Raw genomic sequence first — 22,066 nt, forward strand, 5'->3', positions numbered from 1 at the left:
ATGAATCTAGAGCGAATCATGTTGAGTGGGACAAGTCAAGTCCAAAGGCACAAAAGGCACATGGTATCCTTAATATGTGGCTATTGGATCCAAACAGTACTAGAGGGAGGACTCAAAAGTTGCATACCCGGCCGGGAGTTTGGCCTAGTGGTAGAGTGCTTGCCTAGCATGCATAAAGACCCAGGTTCGATTCCTTGGTGCCACATACTTAGAAAAAGCCAGAAGTGGTGCTGAGGCTCAAGTGGTAGAGTTCTAGCCTTGAGAAAAATCCAAGGACAGTGCTCAGGCCCTGAGCTTAAGCCCAGGACTGGCAAAAAAAAAAAAAAAAAAGTTGCATACCCAATGCTATGGACATGGTATTGGAAATATAAACACAACTACATAGTTATAAAACTTACGACTCTAAAAATGTTTTATTACATAGATTATTATGTATCTATGGCATACAAACACTCAGCCTAATTTTGATTAAGTTCTAAAATCTAAGTGCCAGTGATTATATATAGAGATTCCCTTCTGGAATACCTGTTTGTTAAACACGTCATTTAAAATATGATGTAAAAATAAATGTTAATAAATTCTTTAATTAAAAAAAAAAAAACCACTGGTCTTCTTCAAATCCATTCACTGGTGCCAGAAGGAAGGAGGCGAAGGTTCTCACTGCAATTGCCATTTGGGGTACCACCTCTGATATCCCTGCATGGAGGCTGCTGTCTATTTTTTTTCTTTGCTCAAGGGTAGTGTTCTCCCATTTGAGCCACGGTGCCACTTTCAGCTTTTTCTGAGTATGAGGTATGGAGGAATCGAACCCAAGGCTTTGTGCATGCTAAACGAGCACTGTACCACTAGGTCAAACTCTGCTGGCTTGCATCCCTGCGGAAGAGAAGGGCGTGACAGGAGCTTTGCCATCCTCAGCCAAGCCCTGGAAACCTACCACATGGCTTCCAACACAAAGACCTGTGTTTAAACTCCAGTACCACAAAAATGAGAGAGAAAAATTTGTGACAATGTAACAGTGTTGGAAGGCTGTGTTGTAGGACACAGAGATACAAATAGCATCTTACATTAAGTGCTGCATTTTAAAAGGGGGAATGGGGTATCAAATTAAGTGCCAAGAAATAAAAATATCCAGAGCCCTTCCCAGGCTGGGAGCTTCCTCAGGCCTGCTGGCTCACACTGCGTGAGGAACAGATCACTTACAAGTGGTCTGTGTGAGGGCCCGGGAGGCCCTGGAGTGCTCCTGCACCTTCAGATGTGATCTCACTCTTCAGCGAAGGTCTTCCTATGCTTGGGAAAAAGCACAGTGGGTGTGTGACCCTCCTGGACAGGGCTGATTTGCCCCAACCACGTTCTTCTCTTCCTCTGAGGTCCTGCTCTCAGAGAGCAGAAGTCCCGCCCTCCAGGAGCTCACCTCCCACTCAGAAGTGCAGGCTCACTGCAGTCCTTCACAAGGCTGCCTTCCAGCAAGTTTGGGGGCATCAAGAATCCCAGGGGGGAGTCACCTCCCCTCAGCTGTCCCCTCTCACACTGAGGCCTAGCATCCTTTAGAGCCCAATGTTGGGCACTAAAGAACATGAGGCTCAGTGCCAGTGATTATATAGAGAGATTCCCTTCTTGAATACTTGTTTGTCAAACATGACATTTGAAATATGATGTAAAAATCAATGTTAATAAATTCTTTAATAAAATATTTTTAAAAAGAGCATGAGACTCTTATCTCCAATTAATCACTAGAAAAGGGGAAGTGAAGCTGTGACTCAAGGGTAGGGCGGTAGCCTTGAGCTGAAGAGCTCAGGGACAGCGCCCAGGCCCAGAGTCCAAGCCCCATGACCCCCCCCCCCCAAAAAAAAGAATGATGTTTACTAGTTGGATCAAGTAAGCATGAGAGAATAGGATTGTTGGACTTTTTTTCAGCAAGTTATGTCTGTAGAGGTAAGTGACATAGTATTGGTTAAACTTTTCACTATTATATGACTGCTAATTACTTATAGGGCCATAAAATTCTGAAAGGCTATGATCCTGGCGCTGGCAGCTCATACTTACATTCCCAGCCACTTGAAAGGCTGAGACTGGGAGGACTTGCCAGCCTAGGGAGGAAAATCCATCTCCATGGAGGGAGTCTGGATATAGTAGCATATACCTCTAATCCCAGCAATTAAAGGAAGCGTGAAGTAGGAAGATCACAGCACAGCCCATACCTGGGTAGAAATGAGACTACGTCTCAAAAGTAACCAGCAGAAACCAGTGCTGTGGGCATGGCTCAAGTGGTGGAGTACCTTGCCTAACAAGTGTGAGGTCCTAAGTTCAAATCCCAGAATTAGCCAAAAAAGATTCTAAGGGATATGGAGGGGGAGCTCTCAGAACAAGGAAGAAAGAGTGAAGTCAGGGTTTAGGACCATAAAACCCAGGAGAGATTGGAAAACTGGGTTTCTGAGAGGTAGCCACATGTGTCATAAGCCCTGACATGCCAGCATGCAAGTTTAATGCCAAAAATGTGAACATAAATACACTAATGGTGTCCTTTAAAAGTTGTTTTAGGAGCCAGGAGTTTGGCCTAGTGGTAGAGTGCTTGTCTAGCATACACGAAGACCTGGGTTCAATTCCTAGGTACCACATGCATAGAAAAAGTCAGAAGTGGAGCTGTGGCTCAAGTGGTAGAGTTCTAGTCTTAAGAAAGCCCAAGGACAGTGCTCGGGCCCTGAGCTCAAGCCCAGGACTGGCAAAAAAAAAAAAAAATGTTTTAAAGGTAAGTTCAGTCTTCTTCCTACAGATGTGCAAACAACGACCTGTGTTTAGTGCCACTGTTATCAGAGCGGTACAGCAGACTCAGCCCCAGGCACGGTTCCCAGCCCTGTGAGACCTTCCAGCCTGGAGCAGGAGAAGCCACAGAGGCAAACACAGGGGAAGAAATGCAGACTGTGCAGAGCCATACTGTCTCCTTGGCTGGGCTGTGATGACCTCCACTCCCTTCCAAGACAGGTCTGCTTCTAATCAGGAGGTAACATCAACAGGCCAACAGGGGGTCAGTGCTAGTCCTCACACCTGCCCAGCTGTCCCCAGTCACACCCGCCTCCCAGCTCCAGCAGAGGCAGTTGCATCCTGTTCCACAGGCAGCCTCTCCTGCCAAGCCGGATGTTTAACTATGCCGGCACCTCCCCAGAGAACCTACCGGCAGTGCCTGTGATTAAGAGAGCAACCTCCCAGAGCACAGTGTCCCCTTCTGCGGGCAGCTCTGTGGCCCAGGCTCTGACTAGGTGACAGCTACACCTGAGTCAGAATAGAGCCCTGGAGGCTGAGCCCTAGAGTGTCTTCGGCCCTGGTGGCTCTGGCAAGTGAACTAAACCTTCCTGGGCTATGTTCCCAGGTTTCTAAATAAAACAATAGATTCTGATGTGTGTGGCAGGCCTGGGAGAGAGCTGATCAGCACCACAACTTGGCCCAGGCTTCTTTCACCACACAGCTGGTTGACAGGGGGAGGCTAGCTCATTCTTCATGTGGCTTTGCCAGGGGTTCCTGTACCTGGAGGATCCATCCTCCTTTCTTGGGGGCCTTTGAGCAAGGAGTTAGTCCACCCAGGGTAGTAACAGCTGTGTGGACTTGGGAAGGCCTCTTCTACCCCAGCGTGTCTTGGTCTCTGTCTTCCTCTGGAGCTCATCACCCAGCCCAGGTCCCATGAACTCGCCCATAGAACAAAGGGTATGACAGCTATCATGGAAGTCTGTTGTGTACTGTAGACAGAGCACCCATTCTACCACTCAAGCGTGAGTTTCTTCCTCAGCAGTACATCACCATCTCTCCAGCACATAGTCAGGCAGGACTCCTGTGCAGGTTTTCTAACTCCCTCTCATGTAACCTTTGTGTCAATGAAAACCAAGATGTCAGGGTTCTATGTGTTGCTCAAAGTGCCAGGCAGAGAAGGGGCCTCTGCATATGTTGTACACTTGGTTCAGATTTAAGATGAAGACTGACCCCAACGTTCTTTTTGCATGTCTTGCTGGCCACTGTAAAAGACCTGGAGGCCAGAAGTAAAGACAGGGAAACTTAACAGGTAGGGAGACATCACAACATAAAATTCTCCCTGCCATTGTCTGTCTTTCTTTTCTTTCTCTCCCTCCCTTTTTCCCTCCCTCCCTTTTCCCTCCCTCCCTTTTTCCCTCCCTCCTTTCTTCCTTCCTTCTTTTTCTATTTTTTTTAATTTTTGGCCAGGCCTGGGCTTAAACTCAGGACCTACACACCTAAACATTTTTGCTGAAGGCTAGCACTCTACCATGGGGCCATACATAGCTCTATTTCTGACTTTTTAGTGGTTAATTGGAGGTAAGAGTTTTATAGACTGTCTCCTTGGGTTGGCTTCAAACCTCAGTCCTCAGCCTGTGAGTAGTTAGGATTATAGGCATAAGCCACTGATGCCAGCTGTTGTATTTCTATATGCATATATTATTTTTCTCTGGTTAAAACCTCATGACATAAAATTTGCATCTAGCCATTTTTATATACAATGTAGCAATATTAACTATATGCACATTATTATATAATATACATCTCTGGAATGTTCTCACTTTCCCGAATGATAGCTCTCTAACTCCCAGTGCATCCCAGCGTACTATTCAGCTTCCTCTGATGGGAACACTCTGGGGGCCTCATGTAGGTGGAACCCTACAAGACTTGTCTTTTGAGCTGGCTTTTCCACTTGGAATACCATCAAAGTGTATCTGTGTTACAGTATGTGAAAATTCCCTTTCTCTTCATACTGATTAATATTCCAGTGTGTGGGCGGACTGCTGTTGTCTTATCCACACTGGCAGATACTGGGGGGCTCTGCCTTCCACCACCGTGATCACTCTGCTGTATACAGGGACATACATACCCATTCTGATCCCTTTCTAATTCTTCTGGGGATACAACCAGAGCTGCATTTTAATTTTATTTTAATTTTTACCTCACATGGTTTCTGATTACCTGTGTGAACTACGTAAGTATTTTGGCCTAACTCAAGGACAAAATAAGGAGTTTGTTAATTGATAGATTGCCAGGAAAAAGTGTCACTGATAATCTGTGAGGACCTCAGTCAAGTAAGAGTCACAAAGAACAGAATAGCCAGCACCTGTTCACCCAGAGCAGTCTTGGACTTATGCATACAGTCCTCAGACAACCAAATAAATGCAACTCTCTTCCCCTCTAAATGAGGAAACCTCATCTGAGGCCAAACATTGTGCAAATATTATCACTGAAATTATAGCTGGAAATATTTGGTTTGAGGCTAGGAGAATTGTCTCCTGACTATAATTATAGCTATTTGGAAAGTGTAGAACAGGAGGACAGAAGTTCAAGGCCAGGCAAGAAGTTCCTGAGACTTCATTTCAACCAATAAGAAGCTGCACACAGTGGTGTACACCAGTCATCACAGCTACACAGGAGCCATAAATAGGAGGGTCACAGCTCAGAGTAGGCTGATCAAAACTGGAATGTTATTCAAAAAGAGCAAAAGTAAATAGGGTTGAGGGTGTGGCCCACATAGCACCTGCCAAGCCATTGTAAGGGCCTGAGTTCAATCTCCAGTTAAAAAACAATGGTTAGCCAAATAGGTGGCCAGAAACCTGAATCAGGAAGATATCCACACCCTCTCTGATGCCCACACCGAATGGCACGTGCACATGGGAGCAGCTCAGGGTTCGCTGGCCGTGCCCGTGCTCGCTGCCCCATGTCTTCCGGATGTGTTCAGGTGCTGTTAGAATTCCATTTCTGAGCCTCATTCTGGGCCCACCCCAGTCCCCAGTCTGCTAGTACTAAAGCACCAAGAGTTGGGAAGCAGGAGCCTGGGGTTCAGTCTTTCTCACCGTGCTTGTCAACCATGTCAGTGGATCCCAGAAGTCCTGGACGATAAAGCAGCTCAGAGCATGAGTTTAAATGATCCCCATAATTCCCTGATCCCAGAACATGCCAGTTATTCTAGATGTCAAAGCTCTAACAAGTCTCATTAATGTCTCACACTGCTCTTTAAAATCCCAAATTTGTAAGACCCGTTGCCATAGAAAACCAGCAGCTCAGGTCTGGGAGATAGAGACCTGCCTGGGAAGGGCTCCAAGACAGCTGGGCCACACGGCTCTGCTGTCCAGCCGCAATTGCTGTCACTTAACCAAGGAGCATTTTAAAGAAAAGACCAAGCAGAGCAGCTTGGCAGACATTTTGTTCCTCTTTCAAAGCAAGATGACACTTCTCTGGATCATCCATTTGCAGCAATACTTTCTTGGACTCCCAGGACCCAGCCTCATGGGTGTGTACTCTCAGATCCAAGCTGCCCTGGAAACTGCTCTCTACAGCTCACACAACACGTCCCAGTATGGGAGTCCATGCAGTCAGGACCGTCCTGCATGGGCGATGGCCAGAGGTGAACACAGGACCAGGCCCTCATGTGCCCAACATACCAGCCTGTAAGCATAATGTCACCGTTTAGCTGATGCTCTGGCATGGAGTAAAGTATGGAGCTGCAGTTTCCCTTCATCAGGGCCATGTATGACAGGGAGGCAGTGGATATGAGTCCTCTGAGAAGAACAAAAGCCCTCCAAGAGAAGTCTTCCACAGCTGAGGAGGGGCACTTAGCTCAATGATGTCAGAAACCACAGACTGGGCACACATGAACAGCATTCATAAACTCAGCTGGAGTCAGGGATGAGGGGCCACAGTCTCCTGTGTGGTGAGGCTCGCCCTCAGGGACTCTGTGGTGAGGGAGGTGGCCGCTCTGTGCAACTCACTACTACTATCCCAAGAGTTACACCTCCCTCTGGATAGACTCCCACACTCAGGGCCTCACTATCACCCAATGCCACAACTTAGGGTGTCACTTTGAAGTGGGGGACACATTCAGACTGTACCAACTAGAGAGATACACAGTCCTGACTCCTCATCTTCCCTCTGCATGAGAAATAACCATAACATTAATAGCAATCACAATAGTAAACACACACACACACACACACACGGATGCAGTGACCCCCCTCCCCCCAGGGCTATCTGCATTAAGACACTGCTCCATCTTCCACAATAAAGAGCTATGTTAGTTACCTATTATTAATAGTCCATTTAGCACTTAAAAGCACACAAAGCCCTGTATGTTGCTGGGAGCCATGAGAACAGTGTGTAGAGCTGATCCATGGGAGGAAGCACCTCGACCGCCCTGGCCTTAATACTTGTTGCAGTCGTCCTCCCCTGAGGCTCACAGGTTCAGCAATGCTCCAATCACCACTGGGTCATAAGCCAAAATTCACAAGACCTAGCACAAAATCTTCCATGTGGACAACAGTGAATTAGAACAACATAATAGCTGTCCTTGCTCAGGGCAGGCTCTGCAGCCCATGCCAGCATCAGCCAAGCAGAGCTCTCACTCTCAGATTTCTCCCACCACATGCTCCTAGCCACCCATGTGGAGGACAGCGGCTCTACTGGCTTCAGAGGAACCCTTCCTAGGCCCCACATCCTTGTTCCAGTACAGACAGCACCCCACACAGCACAGGATGCCATTAAGGAAAGTCCGCCTGAAACCCCATGTGGGCTTCCTGTTCTAAGTCATTACTGGAGGTACATATGAGGACCTAGGAGATTCCAGAGTACAATTCCCCTCCCCAGCAATATGCATGCTGTCTTCAATGCTTGACAGTCTGAGTCTGGACAAAGCAGTGCCAATAACAGCTAAGGAAAACACAACCTGGTTACAGCAAGCAGTTCTCTTGACAGAGATAATCACATGGCATTCAGCTGCCTGTGGCCACTCAAAACAGAATGCCACTCGTGCATCCTCACCTGAACACGTTGGTGTCCTCTCGGCTCAATCTTCCAGGTATGCTGTCTGGCTGAGTACATGCAGAGGCGTGTGGCAGTGTGGCATGGGGAGTGAGCATCTTCCCTCTCCAGTGAGCACGAGCACAGGACAGGGCCTGTGTCCCTCAGGGAGGGCTGTGAGCACAGCCCCCCCCTCATCTTTTAATACTTGTGGTGAAAATCCCAGTATTTCCTTTTACGAGCTATATGAATATACTTCTAGGAAGGGGCTCTCCCCTTTTACCCGGACACGTACACCGTTAGCCTCTGGCTCTGAAGCCCAGTCAGGGTCAGGAAAAAGACCCCTCACACTGGTCCCCAGGCCAGGAGTGCTGCAAGGGGCAGGCAAGGAGATGCTCACAGAGCGTGTGCAGCCAGTACCTAGTTCCCAGGGATCTCTAGCAGGCTGAATTATCACAGGAATTGTTAACCACCAATGTAGAGGCTACCTCACACCTCCATTTCCTTCCTTCTGACTTTCCATGGAAGAAATACGCTGACTATTTAACCAGTCTCCAGGCTTGTGTAACCATCTATCTTTGTATGTGTGCACATCACTTAGCAAATGTTTATCTACAGTGCAGGCCAGAAACAACAATAGTAACCCAGAGTGTGACCAGCATAGTGCAGAAAACCATGGATCTGTCCTCAGCTTCAGATAATAATAGCTCCATGACCCAGAACAGCCAGGAAAATAAAGAAAACAGAGGCCTTGTTGGGACCTAAAAAGAAAAGTGGGTAAATTCAAAAGAATTATGCAATGGTAAAAGCAAGACTCATGTCATCCCTCAGTGTGTGCTTGCTATTAAATGAATTTGCTTTCATGAGAAGACCTTTGTCCTGGCCTTGCCAATTAAGTACCTTATACAAATTATGACTCATGCTCCTAAGGATAACAGCATTGTTTAGAAAATTGCCTTGTAGAGAAGAAAAACAACAAGGGCAAATCAAGCAATCTCCTAATGAACTTCAGTGCTCCAGAGGACATTCCATCATCCACCCTGAATAAGTGCTCCCCATGGGTGCAACAGGAAGTGGCTTCTGTGACTGAGACCCACACAGATACACATGTCACTGCAGCTGAATCACACACAGGCTCACGTGACTGAGACACACACAGATGAGCTCATCACAGAGGCTGAGACACATGTAGGCACACATTGCTGAGGCTGAGACACGCAGATGCATACATCACTGAGATACACCAACCAGCTACTTTCAAATACCACCACACCAAAAGGAACTGTCAAATCATGAGGACCCATCATGTAGGATGACAAGCACCCTGAACTGTCACCAGCTGCATTAACCCGGGCAACGCAGGCTAATCAATCACACCTCAGTGAAGCATAAAGGCAGACATGTTCCCAGAACAGCAGCTTCCCTCAAAGAGGGCCTGGTTGATACTAAAGACTTGGACCTCTATCTCTAGCCTGGGACCTGTGGGCCTAGCTGACAAAACATTGAGAAACCCTCTAGGGACAGCCAGTGAGAAAAGATCCAGAGGATGTGGGGGTAGAAATGAGCCTCTGTTACTTCACAATATGTCTGCTACCTAATGACAGTGGCTCCATTTTCCTGGGTCTCTGGCTACTTCTCTTTCTTTGATAGTCTAAGATTATGAATAATTCTGGCAACACTGAAGATGAATGCAAATATTATTTTACACATTGGCCTGGAAAACCTCTGTTCAAAGTTTACCTCCTGTGCAGTCCAGAAGAGAAAGTCAGAAAGGAGATTGTCATGCCCATAGTCTTCTCTACAGATGAGCTCCTATAAACAAAGGCTCCTGGACCATTTACCCTTTCCACTAACAGCTCAGAGCAGACCGAAACACACTGACCTTTCCAAGTAAAGAAGCCTAGCTGGTGATGTCAGCCTTCTCTGAGGCTGACCCTCCCCAACCTCCTCTGTAAAGTTCCGAATTGTGTCCCTCCAAGGAGTCTACAAAGGAAAAGGTTTTTCATGTTCTCATTTGGCTCCAGTGAGGAGGCAGACATGGAGAACAGCTTCTTCCCCAGGGAGATGCTTCATTCTGCATGTTTTCACCACTTCCTGTGCACATATCCAGGTATGATCAGAAGTCAGAGGAAGGCATGGACCCCTGGGGTCTTGTAGGGCACTGGCAATGGACCCTGGACAGTGTAGGCAACCCTCTCCTGCAGCTGTAACAAACAGGTCCAACAAGGCCGTTTGGAAGCATGTTTTTCACCCTCCGTACAGAATCTGTATGAGATTACACAGGCCACATTTATTTTTAGGAAGGCTTTTCATTACTGCCATGTAAAATGTCAAGGCTGAAGCTCAGCAGGCTCCAGCCTTCAACCTCCCCCTCATTAACCATGGGCACACAAGGTCCTGCCACACACTGAGCAGAGCAGGACGGTCCCTGGGGAGCACCCAAGTCCTTAGCAGGGAGGAAGGGTGCATCGGGCCGGGACCTGCCCTTGAGGAGAGACCTGCTAGCAGGGACATGCCGTGTTCCTTGATGAAAGAGGAGCCTACTGTGAGGAAGACCAAGTATTACACCCTTCTCAGTGGTAAATTAGAAATGTGAGTGAGGACAAAGAGCTTTGCACCTTCAACAAAATATTTCAGTTATTAGTACTGTATAATCTCTTACTGTTTTACATTTGTTTCTGGATCTGTTTTGTAATAAACATGTCATGAATTCAGAGGAGCATGACTATGATGACTTTGGTAGAGCACAAATCTGACTTGTAAGTACGTACATACATGCATAAGTAAATGCATGTTTCCATTTGTGGTACCGTCAGGCCTTTTCACACAACTTGCAAGAGAGAGGGAGAAGAGAGTGAGGCTCCGGAGGCTTCCTGCAAACGACATGATACCTTGGGCTGTGTTAACAAGTGCAACAGTTGTAGCAGTCACTGTGGCCAGAACTGAGGGACAGCAAGGCTCATATTTCCTTCCTCTCTTCTCCTACAATGTAAGCCTATTTTTTGCATGTGTTGCTGGGATCTAAACTCAGGACCTCCCTTGTGGGAAGCCAGTTCTCTCTTGTCATCTCACAGATGAGGACCATGTGACCAGCCCCTTCCTAAGGCACTCCACCTGTTTGGAGGATGCCTACCCGCTCTTGGCCCCATTGACTCTCTGAGCTGACTTGAACATCCTAGGATAGCAAAGAGCATTCTTGTGTCCCACATTCAGGCCTTGCTATATACCACTCCCCATTGAGAGCCACTGATGTCTTCAAAAGACACGGGTGTCCCTTCTAGAAGACGATCTTCCCTCAGGCTGAAATCAAAACGATCTACCCTGCTGTCTCCAGAAGACATGTTCTCCTTCTCTGTACGCATTTATAGAAAAGCTGTATCTTTTAGTATCCCGGCAGCCTTTGTAAGGTGGTGGCAATACACTCAAACCTTTCAGGAGGAGGATTTGATTCTACAGTTAGTACATGCCCAATCTTCTACAATCTTGGGAGATGTGCTATTTTATATAAGGTAACCTGGAACATCCCAAAATAGTGCTGTTCTCATACTGCTTAACTTTAAAATCATCCTGCATATCTGACATTCATTCAGCATTCCTAAATTAACATTTTATCATTAAACAATGTTAAATACTAGTTATCAGGATCCACTTATATAGCAAACATATACTCTTAACATTTGATGTTGACTAGTCTGGACTATAACGTAGTTTGCTTGTCCCTAAGGTAAGCTTCGTGTCTAAATTTCACTCCCTCAAAAACCTTGAGAGATAACAGCAGGCATATCTACATAAGCATCTAAATTTTCAGTTCTAGTGAACATTCATATTTTCCCAGACTAGCACTAAATCAAGATTTTTTGTGTTGTTTTCTTTTTGTTTGTTTTTTGCCAGCCACGGGGCTTGAACCCTGAACCTGGGCACTGTCCCTGAGCTCTTCAGCACAAGGCTACCACCCTAACCCTTGAGCCACAGCCCCACTTCAGGTTTTCTGGTGATTAACTGGAGATAAGAATCTCAAGCACTTTAGTTCCGGAACTGGCTTTGAAATGTGATCCTCAGATCTCAGCCTCCTGAGTAGCTAGGGTTATAGGTGTGAGCCACAGCACCTGATCATACCAAGATTTTTTTTAGACAATTTTACTTCAGAAAGAGACATGCTTATTTGATACTTCACGGTCACCATATTTTTACTAACACATCATTAATTCCAAGCATCTCCCTGCCCACTGTTGTGGTTATTTGCTTGTCATAAAATTGCATAAAATGGTTTCCAGTAATGTAATTCACATACTTCTAGTTACTTGATTTATATCATGTGCCATGACCTCAGTGACTCAATATACTCAATCCTACATTCTTTATATGTTAAAGATAGGTAGTTGCTAGAATCATAATGGAAAGTGGAAGATAAATGGATCCTGCTTCTTGGTGAATCGAGCATTCATTTGGAAAGATAATTTTTCCACTGAAACATGTTTCATTCTCAGTGCTGAGCATAAAGATCCCAGCCTGGAACTGTAGCTGCTTGGACACAGATCTGGGGCATCATGGTTAGATGCCAGCACAGACATTAACGCTCACATGGCTTAGAGTCTGGGCATGGTGGTAGCCCCTGGTGTGCAAAGCCCACTATGCCCTGAGTGGCCCTTATGAGACCCATGGCCAGCTAACTCCCAGCTCATCCTTCACAGCACTAAAAGGAACAGATAACACAAAAGAAGAAAAACAGCCTTGGTCCACCTTCTAGAAAAGCACTAAGCCAAGAAACCATCATGAAGCACTAGGCCTCCTCCTTGACTTCTTACACTGCAGAGCCCTCACCATTCGAGAGAAAGGCATCTCCCAGCAAACGCCAAGTTGGGTTTCAGAGACTCACATCTGCATCACTGCTGATCTACCAGAGACAAGACCACCAAACCAGAGGTGTTGAATACCTAGAGAAGGAGGACCGCCCAGGGGAGCCCCACCCACCTTTACTTCTTGTCCTAGTCTTTACAGAGGCATTTGGCAAAGTTGCTGGAAAGGAGGAATTAAAAGAAAAAAGGAAGGGTTGGGGATTTAGCTCAGTGGAAGAGTACTTGGCTGGCAAGTACAAGGTCCTGAGTTCAGTCCTCAGCTCTGGGGAAAAGAATGGGAAAAAAAGCAATGTTCTTCCCTTGACAAACTGTCTCCACAGTTTCTAGGCAGCTGAAAAGTAGACTATTTTCTGCTGACCTTCTATCAGCCAAGATAGGAAAATAAGTCCAGCTGGGTCTACATTTATGAAGGTCAATTTAGAATACCATAGAAACAGCTGCCAGCGGCCTTTGTGTGGCGTGAAGGGTGTTCCACCATGTGCTCAGCAGTTAGTTTTCTCTGGGAAATGGAACATCTTGTCAGAAAAGATAACTGAGCACATGTGATTTGTTTTACCATGGGGCTATCCAGATGGAAACCCCTTCTACCTCTTTCTTAGGCTTTTCTTTGCCCCTTCACACACAAAGCATCTAGCGACACGTGCAGGTTCTCACATGTATCTTGGGTACCTGGCTCTGAAAGCCAGAGCTGTTTCTTATTTGAGGCACATTTGGCCACAAATGGGAATGCCACGATGTTGCTCCAAGGGCTTTGGTAGCAATGCTTTTGAAGCCCTAGAGGACCTGGAGGATCACGGCTCTGGTCACCTTGTGACTCCTTCACACTCTCCTTCTCTTCCTTGCCTCACATTCCTTCCTTGAAAAAAACCCGAGGGAAAAGTGAGTGGAACCCTGCATTCAAAAGTTAGATGATGCTAATTTTTTAGATAAAGTATTATGTAAAAAAGTAGAACAAGGCTGGGGCTTCGTGCATGCTAGGCAAGCACTCTACCACTAGGCCAAACTCCCGGTCCTAAAGTACTCATCTTATTTTTGAGTTACCCCTTCCATTCATACACAACTGTGATCTCTTGACACAGAAAAAGGCTACTCCATGGCTCCATGCAATATATCTGGCTTCATGCATGAAGCCACAGCCTGGCATCCCCTTCTCCTTAAAGCTCAAGGTTCTCCTCAGGCAGTCCTGTCCAGAAACACCATCACCTAAGAATGCTGAGGACTACAGGCGCAGAGAAGCCCTTGGGGGCATGCTGAGTGGGCTTCAGGTCTGGAGAAGGGGCTAGCTGTTCATTTCCATACAACCCAATACAATCAAAGGCTGGAAGCAAAGCTGGATTTGTGCTTTGGTGGGAGGAAGGACTCTTTGATTTAAAAATAAACAATCACGCCATCTAGTTCACAAAGCCAGCCAACTCCTACTTCTGCCAGCTCTGCTTCCCAGCTCTGTGTGGGCTTGCTGGTGAATGAATGTGTGGGCACAGGGAGCAGAAACAAAGAGGCAGAATAAACAACCTATTGCTATTGCCTGTCCTCAGTCAAGTGCTCCACCAGGTTAGGAGTTACATTCTCTTAGCAAAATCTTCACCAGTGTTCAGCTCTTTGGCAAATTAACATTTGTTGTTGTGCTTGTTTGTTTTTCAGCAAAAAGGAGAGGGTTTTTGATATACCTGACCCTTCATTGTGGAGGTCTCCTGAGTAGGTTCACAAACAGGTCACTGAGGAGCTGTGCCACAGGGTGTACATTCAAGATAGACTTAAGGACATTTGTACTGTGGACCTGGACGAAGGGAGGCCCAAAATCCCAGAGAAAAGCAGAAGGGGAAATGGCTAAGAGGAGAACAAGGGAGAGCCTTGTGTTCAGCTCTTACCAAGGTCTCAGAGATTGTTCCTGTCACCAGAAAGATTTCAGAGAAGGAAAGGGCACTGTAGAAAGCTAAGGTGATTGACGGGGAAGACGGGGAAGAGAGGAAACGGGCAGGGAAGGGGCACCCACTAGCCACATCAGCCTCCTGGAATGAGGCTCAAACAAGAACAAACCCAGATATATCTGGTAGCCTTGTTTCCTCAAGAGCTTTACCTGCATAGTGTTCCAAATGGGAAGAACATCTCTCATTAATTCTAACCCACAGGGCTGTTGGGTGCAACAGAGGCAGCAAGAAACATGGATTTCCTTCCATCTCCTCTTCTGTAGGCCTCAACTCAAGGTTGACAGTTAATAGCCAAATAAAGACCTAGACCTTGGATTGGAGAAATAGGTCAATGGGGGAGATGTGGGTCAATACGTGGCTAATGATAACCTCAACTCTAGAACAAGGCTGTGGGCTCAGTCTCCCAGCATTAAAAAGAAAAGGAGAAGAGGCATGCAAAGAGAAAGAGGAGAAGAAACAGACCAAAAGTGACATAAGGTAATCACCTTTAAGTCCTCATGTGCATCTTCAATTCTACACTTATGCAGCTATTCGAAATCAAACATGACCCAGACAACAGAGAAACAACAGGGCAACCCATGCCTTTCATGGCGGACGCGAGGAATACAGGCAGTGTCTCGAGACTACAGATAAGGACAGAATATACATGGTACTGGGTCATTCCCCAGGGGTATGGACACAGGCAGTCTGTCCGTGCACACTGCTGAGCCAGTCCCAGTTACATGGGGAACAGAGGGGCTGTGCCTGTCTCCTTGTATCTTCAAGAGCAATTCTGATGGAGCCTGGGGTGTAACACTCTAAAAGAACGTCCCTAAGATTCCTTTATGAAGCACGGCATCACTCATAAGCGAGTGCCAGCACTCACTCATCCTAACCAGTGACAGCACGCTCACATCTTGTCTCAGAACATGGCACCCAGCACCCAATATCCCCAAGTGGTATGGTGAGGGTGGTGTGACCACAGAGAGGACCTCTTTTAAATGATGATTCAACTCCAATTGTCACCAAGACAGCATAGCTATGCGAGGCAGGCTTGTTCAGGACAGCCTGGCCACATTCTCTTCTCCACACATCCCCAGCTTTGGCATCCCTTTGCTCATGTGAGCCAGTTTTGGGGACATGCTGTAACTGACAACTACAAAGGAGAAGAGTCCAGCGGGAGGGACAGTTTCCGGAGGTCCATAGAGTACTGATCTACCCTCCCAGGACAGGGGCCTCCCGGAACTACGTGCAACCAGGTGCATTAGAAGGTGGAATCTAGCCCATTGGGAAAGCTGTGCTGGGGCCATGGGAGCAGGGCACACAGCCCGCGGGAAGGAACGGATCCCAGCGGAGCCTAACCTCTGGGCTGATCTGCCGGGGGACCCGAAGCTGGGCCAGGCGTGACACCGCTGAGACACACACGGTCACAGACGCGGAGTGGAGTGGGTCTGGGGGCCCGGCCCCTGACGCTGCGCCCCGGCCCGGCGCGCTGGGCGGGCGGCAGAGGCCTCCCCGCGTCCCCGGCCTCCCCACAGCTGCGCACTAAGCCCGGGGGAGGAGCGGGGAGGGGGTCGGCGCTAGCCAGGCGCTGGAGAGAGGCGGACCCCCGTCCCCGCCTCGCTCCCGGGCCACGGCGGCCGCGGGAGGAGCCAGTTCAGGCGGCCGCGAGCCGCTCTGCCCCAGCCTCCCCACTCCTGCTCCCCGGGTCTCGCTCCCCCCATCCCGGGGGCGATCCTGCGAACTCGGTCCTGGGGCCCCGGAGCCCCGGCTGGTGCCAGGTGGGAAAGGCGGCGCCGGCCCCACCTTCCACCCGGGGCACCCGGCTCCGTCCACGTGTCGGGCCGGGAACAGGTCCGGCCCCGTGCGGGGCGCGGCGAGCACCGCGTCCTCCCGCGGAAGGAAGGCGGCGGCGGCCCGGCCCGGCCAGGCTGCGCCCGCGGCCACGCACCCCTGGCCGGGCCCTCGCGGAGGCGCGCGGCGCGGGCGGGCGGGCGCGCGGGCGGGCGGGACCCGCGCGAGGGCGCCCACGCCCGGCCGCGGAGGGCGCGGGCCCGCGGCGAGCCCCCACGGCCGGCCGGGGCCCGGGCTGCACGGGTGGGCCAGGCCGCGAGGGCGGAGTCCTCGGCTCCTGAGGTGGCCCCGCGGCTGCAGCGCGTCGGCACCCCGACCCGTGCCCCTCCCCTCCGGCTCGCCCCGCACTCACCGAGGCGCCCCGGCAGCGGCCGACCGCGGGGGGCGGGGGCGGCGGGCACGGGGCGCGGCGGCAGCAGCAGCAGCAGCAGCAGCGGGAGCGGCGGCCCCATCCCCGCGGCCCGTGTGGCGCCGGTCAGTCCATGGCGCGCAGGAGCGGGGGCCGGGCCGGCTGAGGTGGCGCTGATGGCTCCTCCCGCCGCGCCTCTCCGCGCTCCTGCGGCGGTCCGGGCCGAGCTTCAGCACCGGACAGCGCCGCCGGCTCCGCCCCGCCTGCCGGCCCCGCCCACGACCACGCCCCGGGCCCGCCTGGCCACGCCCACCGCCTTCCCCCAGGGCGGGGGCTGGCGGTTCCCTTCGACGCGGCCACGCCCTCTGCTCCTTCCCCCCGCCCCCTACGCCACACCTGCCACCCAGTCCTGTGCTGCCGAGGAAATGTGCCATTCCTTGAACTCCTGTCCCGGGGTTCACTTTGCCCCATCTTTCCCACCACAGAAAATATGCCCCAAGCGAGTTAGTATTGCTATCTAATGCTAAATGCCACTGACCTTCAGGTACAATCCCCCAAGTATTGTTCCTAGACTTAGAAACGCTGGTAATTTGGGCTTAGTATGCTAAACATTGTCATTGTCATTGGTAGTTTCGTCAGCTGGCCAGAGCCAGGGAGTCTGAATTGTTCCTCTTGCTGTTAGTGTTGGTAATATTGACGGTGAAGATCACGGTAGTATTAATGTGGTGTGGATGGACGGTTGATGATAGTCATTTTCTCTTTTCCTTTTCAGAGCTGAGAACCAAACTCAGGGCCTTGAACTTACCAGGGAAAGTGCTCCTCTCCTGAGCTAAGTCCCCAGCCCCAGAGATAGTGATTTCAGTAGGGCTTTGTATCATTGTGATGGTGGTCATGACGATGTGACAGCAGTAATGGTGAAAGAGTTGTACTGGTGATGGAGGCAGAAATGTTTGTAATGATGACGATGAACGTGGTAATACATTGTAATTCCTATAGCTTGGCAGGCGAATTCAGTTAAGATCTTCATGACACTTGCACAAAGCTACTGAGATGCTACCTCAAAAACAAAAGGTTTGAGGAATGTAGCTCACATGGTAGAGCTTCTTTAGCAAGCACAAGGCCCTGAGTTCAATCCCTAGTACCATGAAAGAAAAGACAAACAAACAAACTTGGAATCCCCCTATAGGCCAAAGATAGAAAAATGTACTTTAATGAGTCAGGCATGGAAGTGCAAGTCAGTAATCATTGCTATCGGAGAGGCAGAGATCTGAAAAGGTAGGAAAAAGACCATGGCCTGCACTTGACTCCCCAGTTGGGAAGCACAAATAGCTGGATGAAGAAGCTCATGCCTATAACCCCAGATACCTGGGTGAGGAGAGTTTAGGAAGTTCACAGTTCAAAGCCAGCCTTGATAAAATAACAACGATGATGATGATGATGATGATGATATGAGGTTCCGTCTCAACAAATAAAGGACCATGGATGAAGCATGTTTGTAATCCCAGCTACATAGGAGATTTAAGTAGGGTATCTGTCCAGGCCAGTCTTGGGTGAAAAAAAAATAATCTCAAAAAGAAAGCTAGGCACATGATGGCTCACACACATACTAGTACTTAAAAGGCCAAGCCTAGAAGGGCTGAAGTTTGAAGCCAGCCCGTGAAGAAAAGTCTAAGGCTCCATCTCCAATTAACCAACAAAATATTACACTGAGTGTAGCTCAAGTGGTAGGGTGGCAACCATGAACAAGAAAGTGTGAGGCTGAGTTCAAGCCTCACAATAAGACAATAAGACATTAAGCAATTAAGCAAAAGGACTAGGGGTGTGGCTCTAGTACAAGGCTCTGAATTCAAACCAGTGCTGTGCACTGCAAAGAACATTCATGTTTAGGTGATGTGTCTGCCTTTACAACCTCACAAAGTTCTGGAAATGCTGTTTTGTGTTTTTGTACTACTAAGGTTTGGATCAGATACTTTATTGCTGAGCCTTGGTTCTTTGTGTGTGTGTTTGTGTGTGCTTGTCATGGGGCTTCAATTTAGGGTCTGGGCACTATTTGTGAGCTTTTTTTCACTAAAGGCTAGTAGTGTTCTAACAGTTGAGCTACAGCTGCACTTATAGCTTTTTGGTAGTTTTGTTGGGAGATGTCTCAGACTCTGCGCAGACTGGTTTCAAACCACAATCTTTAGATCTCATCTACCCAAGTAGCCAGGAGCCACCAGCACTAGGCTTTTGAGATAGGTCCTTGTTTCCTGCCAGGACATGTGTCTAGATCTCAATCTATTTTAAGCTTCTGGTTATAGCTGAGGTGGAGTCTTGTGGATTTCTCTGCCCAAGCTGGCCTAGAACTAAGATCCTGTTTCCCACGTAGGTAGGATGACAGGTATGAGCCACCACACACAGCTATGGGTTAAGAAGGGGGCTCTTAACTTTTCTGCCTGGGGTGATCTTACACAGTCCTCTCACAATCAGAATGTATCTGGGATTATAAGTGTGAACCACCAGTGCCTGGCTAAAAGGATTGTTACTATATATCCTTTTGAACTAGTTCTTGTGCTTCCAAGGTAGGTGCTCCACTACTTAAGTTTAGTAATTTTTCAAGTCCAGTGGTGGGTTTTTTTGGGGAGAAGGGAGCCGGGAAGGGGGCCTGGGGCCAGCTTGCACCACAATCTACTTTTGCCTCCTATATAGCTGGAATGACAGGCAGGTACCACCATACCAGTTCCTTTTCTGTTGTTGTTCATGTGGCCTGTTGTTCGCAGGGTTTGGACATTGTCCTTGAACTCTTTTGCTCAGGGGTAGCACTCTATCACTGAGCCACAGCACCACTTTCAGATTTTTGGAGTTTAATTGGAGATCAGTGTTATGGACTTTCCTACCCAGGGCAGCTTCAAACCATCATCCCCAATCCCAGCCTCCTCAGTAGCTAGAATTATAGTTGTGAGCCACTAGTCCCCAGCCATGCCAATTCTTTTGTTGAGCAGGATGTCCTTGACCTACAGTCCTCCCAATCTCTGCCCTGTAAGTGGCTAGAATCACAGATGTTTTTTTTAACAGAGTAAAAAACTATAGGCATGCATCACCAAGCTTGCCACCTGCAGGTCATTAAAGGAAAGTTTACCCTGTTCCCTTGATGACCTAGCATACAAAACGACTGTGGTACTGGGGATGGAGCCACTGAAGGGGAGCTGGGCAGTGGGAAGTTGAAGTGCCAAATAAAAGATCACGTGCCTGGCAGCAACTATGGAGGAGGATTCATCATTGATTTTAGCTGTGAGTTATGAACTCTGAACTAAGTTTTAAGCATGGGCTTCCATTTCTCTTGAAGGTATTGGAGGCTTAAACAATATGAAACATATGACTATAACTGAAAACCCTATCATTTGCAGAGGATAATGCAGCAACACAAACACTATCACAACTCTCTTCTAGACAAAAGGTTGGAAGGGTTTACAGACATAGCTTATTATTATTAGCTGGTCATGGGGCTTGAATTCTGGGCCTGGGCGCTGTTCCTGAGCTCTTCAGCTCAAGGCTACTGCCCTACGCCTTCAGCATCAGCGCCACTTATGGTTTTCTAGTGGTTAATTGGAGGTAAGAGTCTCAAGGTCTTTGGTACCAGGGCTGGCTTTGAACCATAACCCTCAGATTATGAGGGCCTCCTGAGTAGCCACCATACCCAGCTAGCTTATTTTTTTTTTTTTAAGGTATGTCATGAAACTTACTAGCATCTTCTTAGAAACACAGACCACATGACCACCAATAAGCAAGGGAGTATAGTGGGTATATCCCCTGCTACAGAATCAAAGATAGCAGTTCTGTGGAAAAGGGATTTCATCCTCAATTAACTGACAATGACAAATTAGCACAGGCAAAGCTCAACAAGTGACTGGTTTATTAAAATTGGTAAAATGGCATACACCAATCCAGAGCATGGTTTGGTTAGCAAAGATGTATAGACTTTACTTTCAAAATTAACTGCATGAGCCGGAATATTAATCTCTACCCCGTGGTTGCTCAGCTATTCCCCAGGAATGCTAAATGTTCCTTGCTACCTTAAGAATATTTCTTGAAGCTTTTCAGAAAAAATATGTGCACCAAATTATTAGTATGTTGTACCTGTCTTTGTTGTTGTTCTTTAAAGGCTGAAGACCGACTACATATGAAATTTAAACAACACGAAATCCCAATCTATTTCTTAGATCAGAATCCACAGGGCAGTAAACATACAATATTGTGATGGAACCACTAGCGGTCCACTTGAAGTGTACACTGTGTGCCATGTTCCACACCTAACCAGACACTGGGGGACAGTGAGTGCCCAGGTCTCTGTGAACCATGACTCTGTGTTCCTCACATGTCACTGGGGACAGTGCCCAGGTCTCCACGCAGGGTAAATTCTATGCTCTTCACTGTAGGCTCACTGGAGGCTCTGCAACTTTGTCTTCTGTGAACCTAATGGTTCACCTTTTTCTCAAAGGAAAAACTTATTAATATTTATGAATGAAATACATAAGTGAAAAATGTCACTGGTTTCTATTCACTGTTTGCAAGTTATGTATACAAACATATACACACAAATGTAGACATAAACATCATTTCTAAAAGCAGTCTTGCTGGAAAAGTATTCCTTTTTTACTTTGCACCATGGAGGTGTACATCAATAACACCAACGTCCTTGATATTAAATATGCTATTTATGCAAGCACTGGTCAAACCTATAAGAAGTCATGTATTATGCCTCTGCCTGAAGAGTCAAAATGAGACAAGAACAGAGTGCCATCTAGCAAATAGTCTCTGCTGTGACCCTCAGGTAAGGAGGGCCTGATAAAGATGGTTATCTTTGGGCAGCAAATATCCTAGTTCAAACCTTCACCACTGGACTATGTATTAACTTAATTCCTGTTTTGTATCACTCACTCTTTCTACTTTAGACTCTAAAGAGGTCAAATTCCTTTGTCCTCTCTGAGTTCATCTTGACTTCAGTGGAAAGAGGCTACTGCCTACAGTATGAGGTTATTGGATTCAGATGTAAGGCTAGGTACAGTACAAGTGCCAAAAGGTAAGGATACTTTTCACATCAAAAGCTATAGATCTATGGATTTATTGCACAACAGATGACAGTGAACTATCTTGAGGAAGCAGTCCTGAAGAGCCAATGAGAAGTCAGTTCCAAGCCAGTTCTGCAGCTAGTCCTACAATCTGCTACTGGGTCATGTTTTCCCTGCACTGGCCTCTTAATTACAGAAAGACTAAACTCCTTGCCAGCTGTCCTCCAACTTGACCTGTCCACCTCTGCTCACTGCCTGTGGTCTTCACCTCCTGGAAGC

The 22,066-nt window shown here is 47.9% G+C and overlaps 1 protein-coding gene across 1 annotated transcript in view; it reads right to left on the bottom strand.

The window, feature by feature from the left end:
• The window catches only part of Ptprn2 (protein tyrosine phosphatase receptor type N2), a 228,394-nt gene extending 211,436 nt beyond the window's left edge, over nt 1–16,958 (bottom strand). Inside the window, exon 1 of the mRNA XM_090332458.1 lies at nt 16,746–16,958. Within this exon, the coding sequence (XP_090188584.1) occupies nt 16,746–16,845 (100 nt within the window). The 5' untranslated portion in view covers nt 16,846–16,958. The remainder of the gene's footprint in view (nt 1–16,745) is intronic.
• Between the last annotated feature and the right edge of the window lie 5,108 nt (nt 16,959–22,066).

Source organism: Megascapheus bottae, chromosome 5 (assembly GCF_031878675.1).
Source record: "Megascapheus bottae isolate mThoBot1 chromosome 5, mThoBot2.hap1, whole genome shotgun sequence".
NCBI lineage: Eukaryota > Metazoa > Chordata > Mammalia > Rodentia > Geomyidae > Megascapheus > Megascapheus bottae.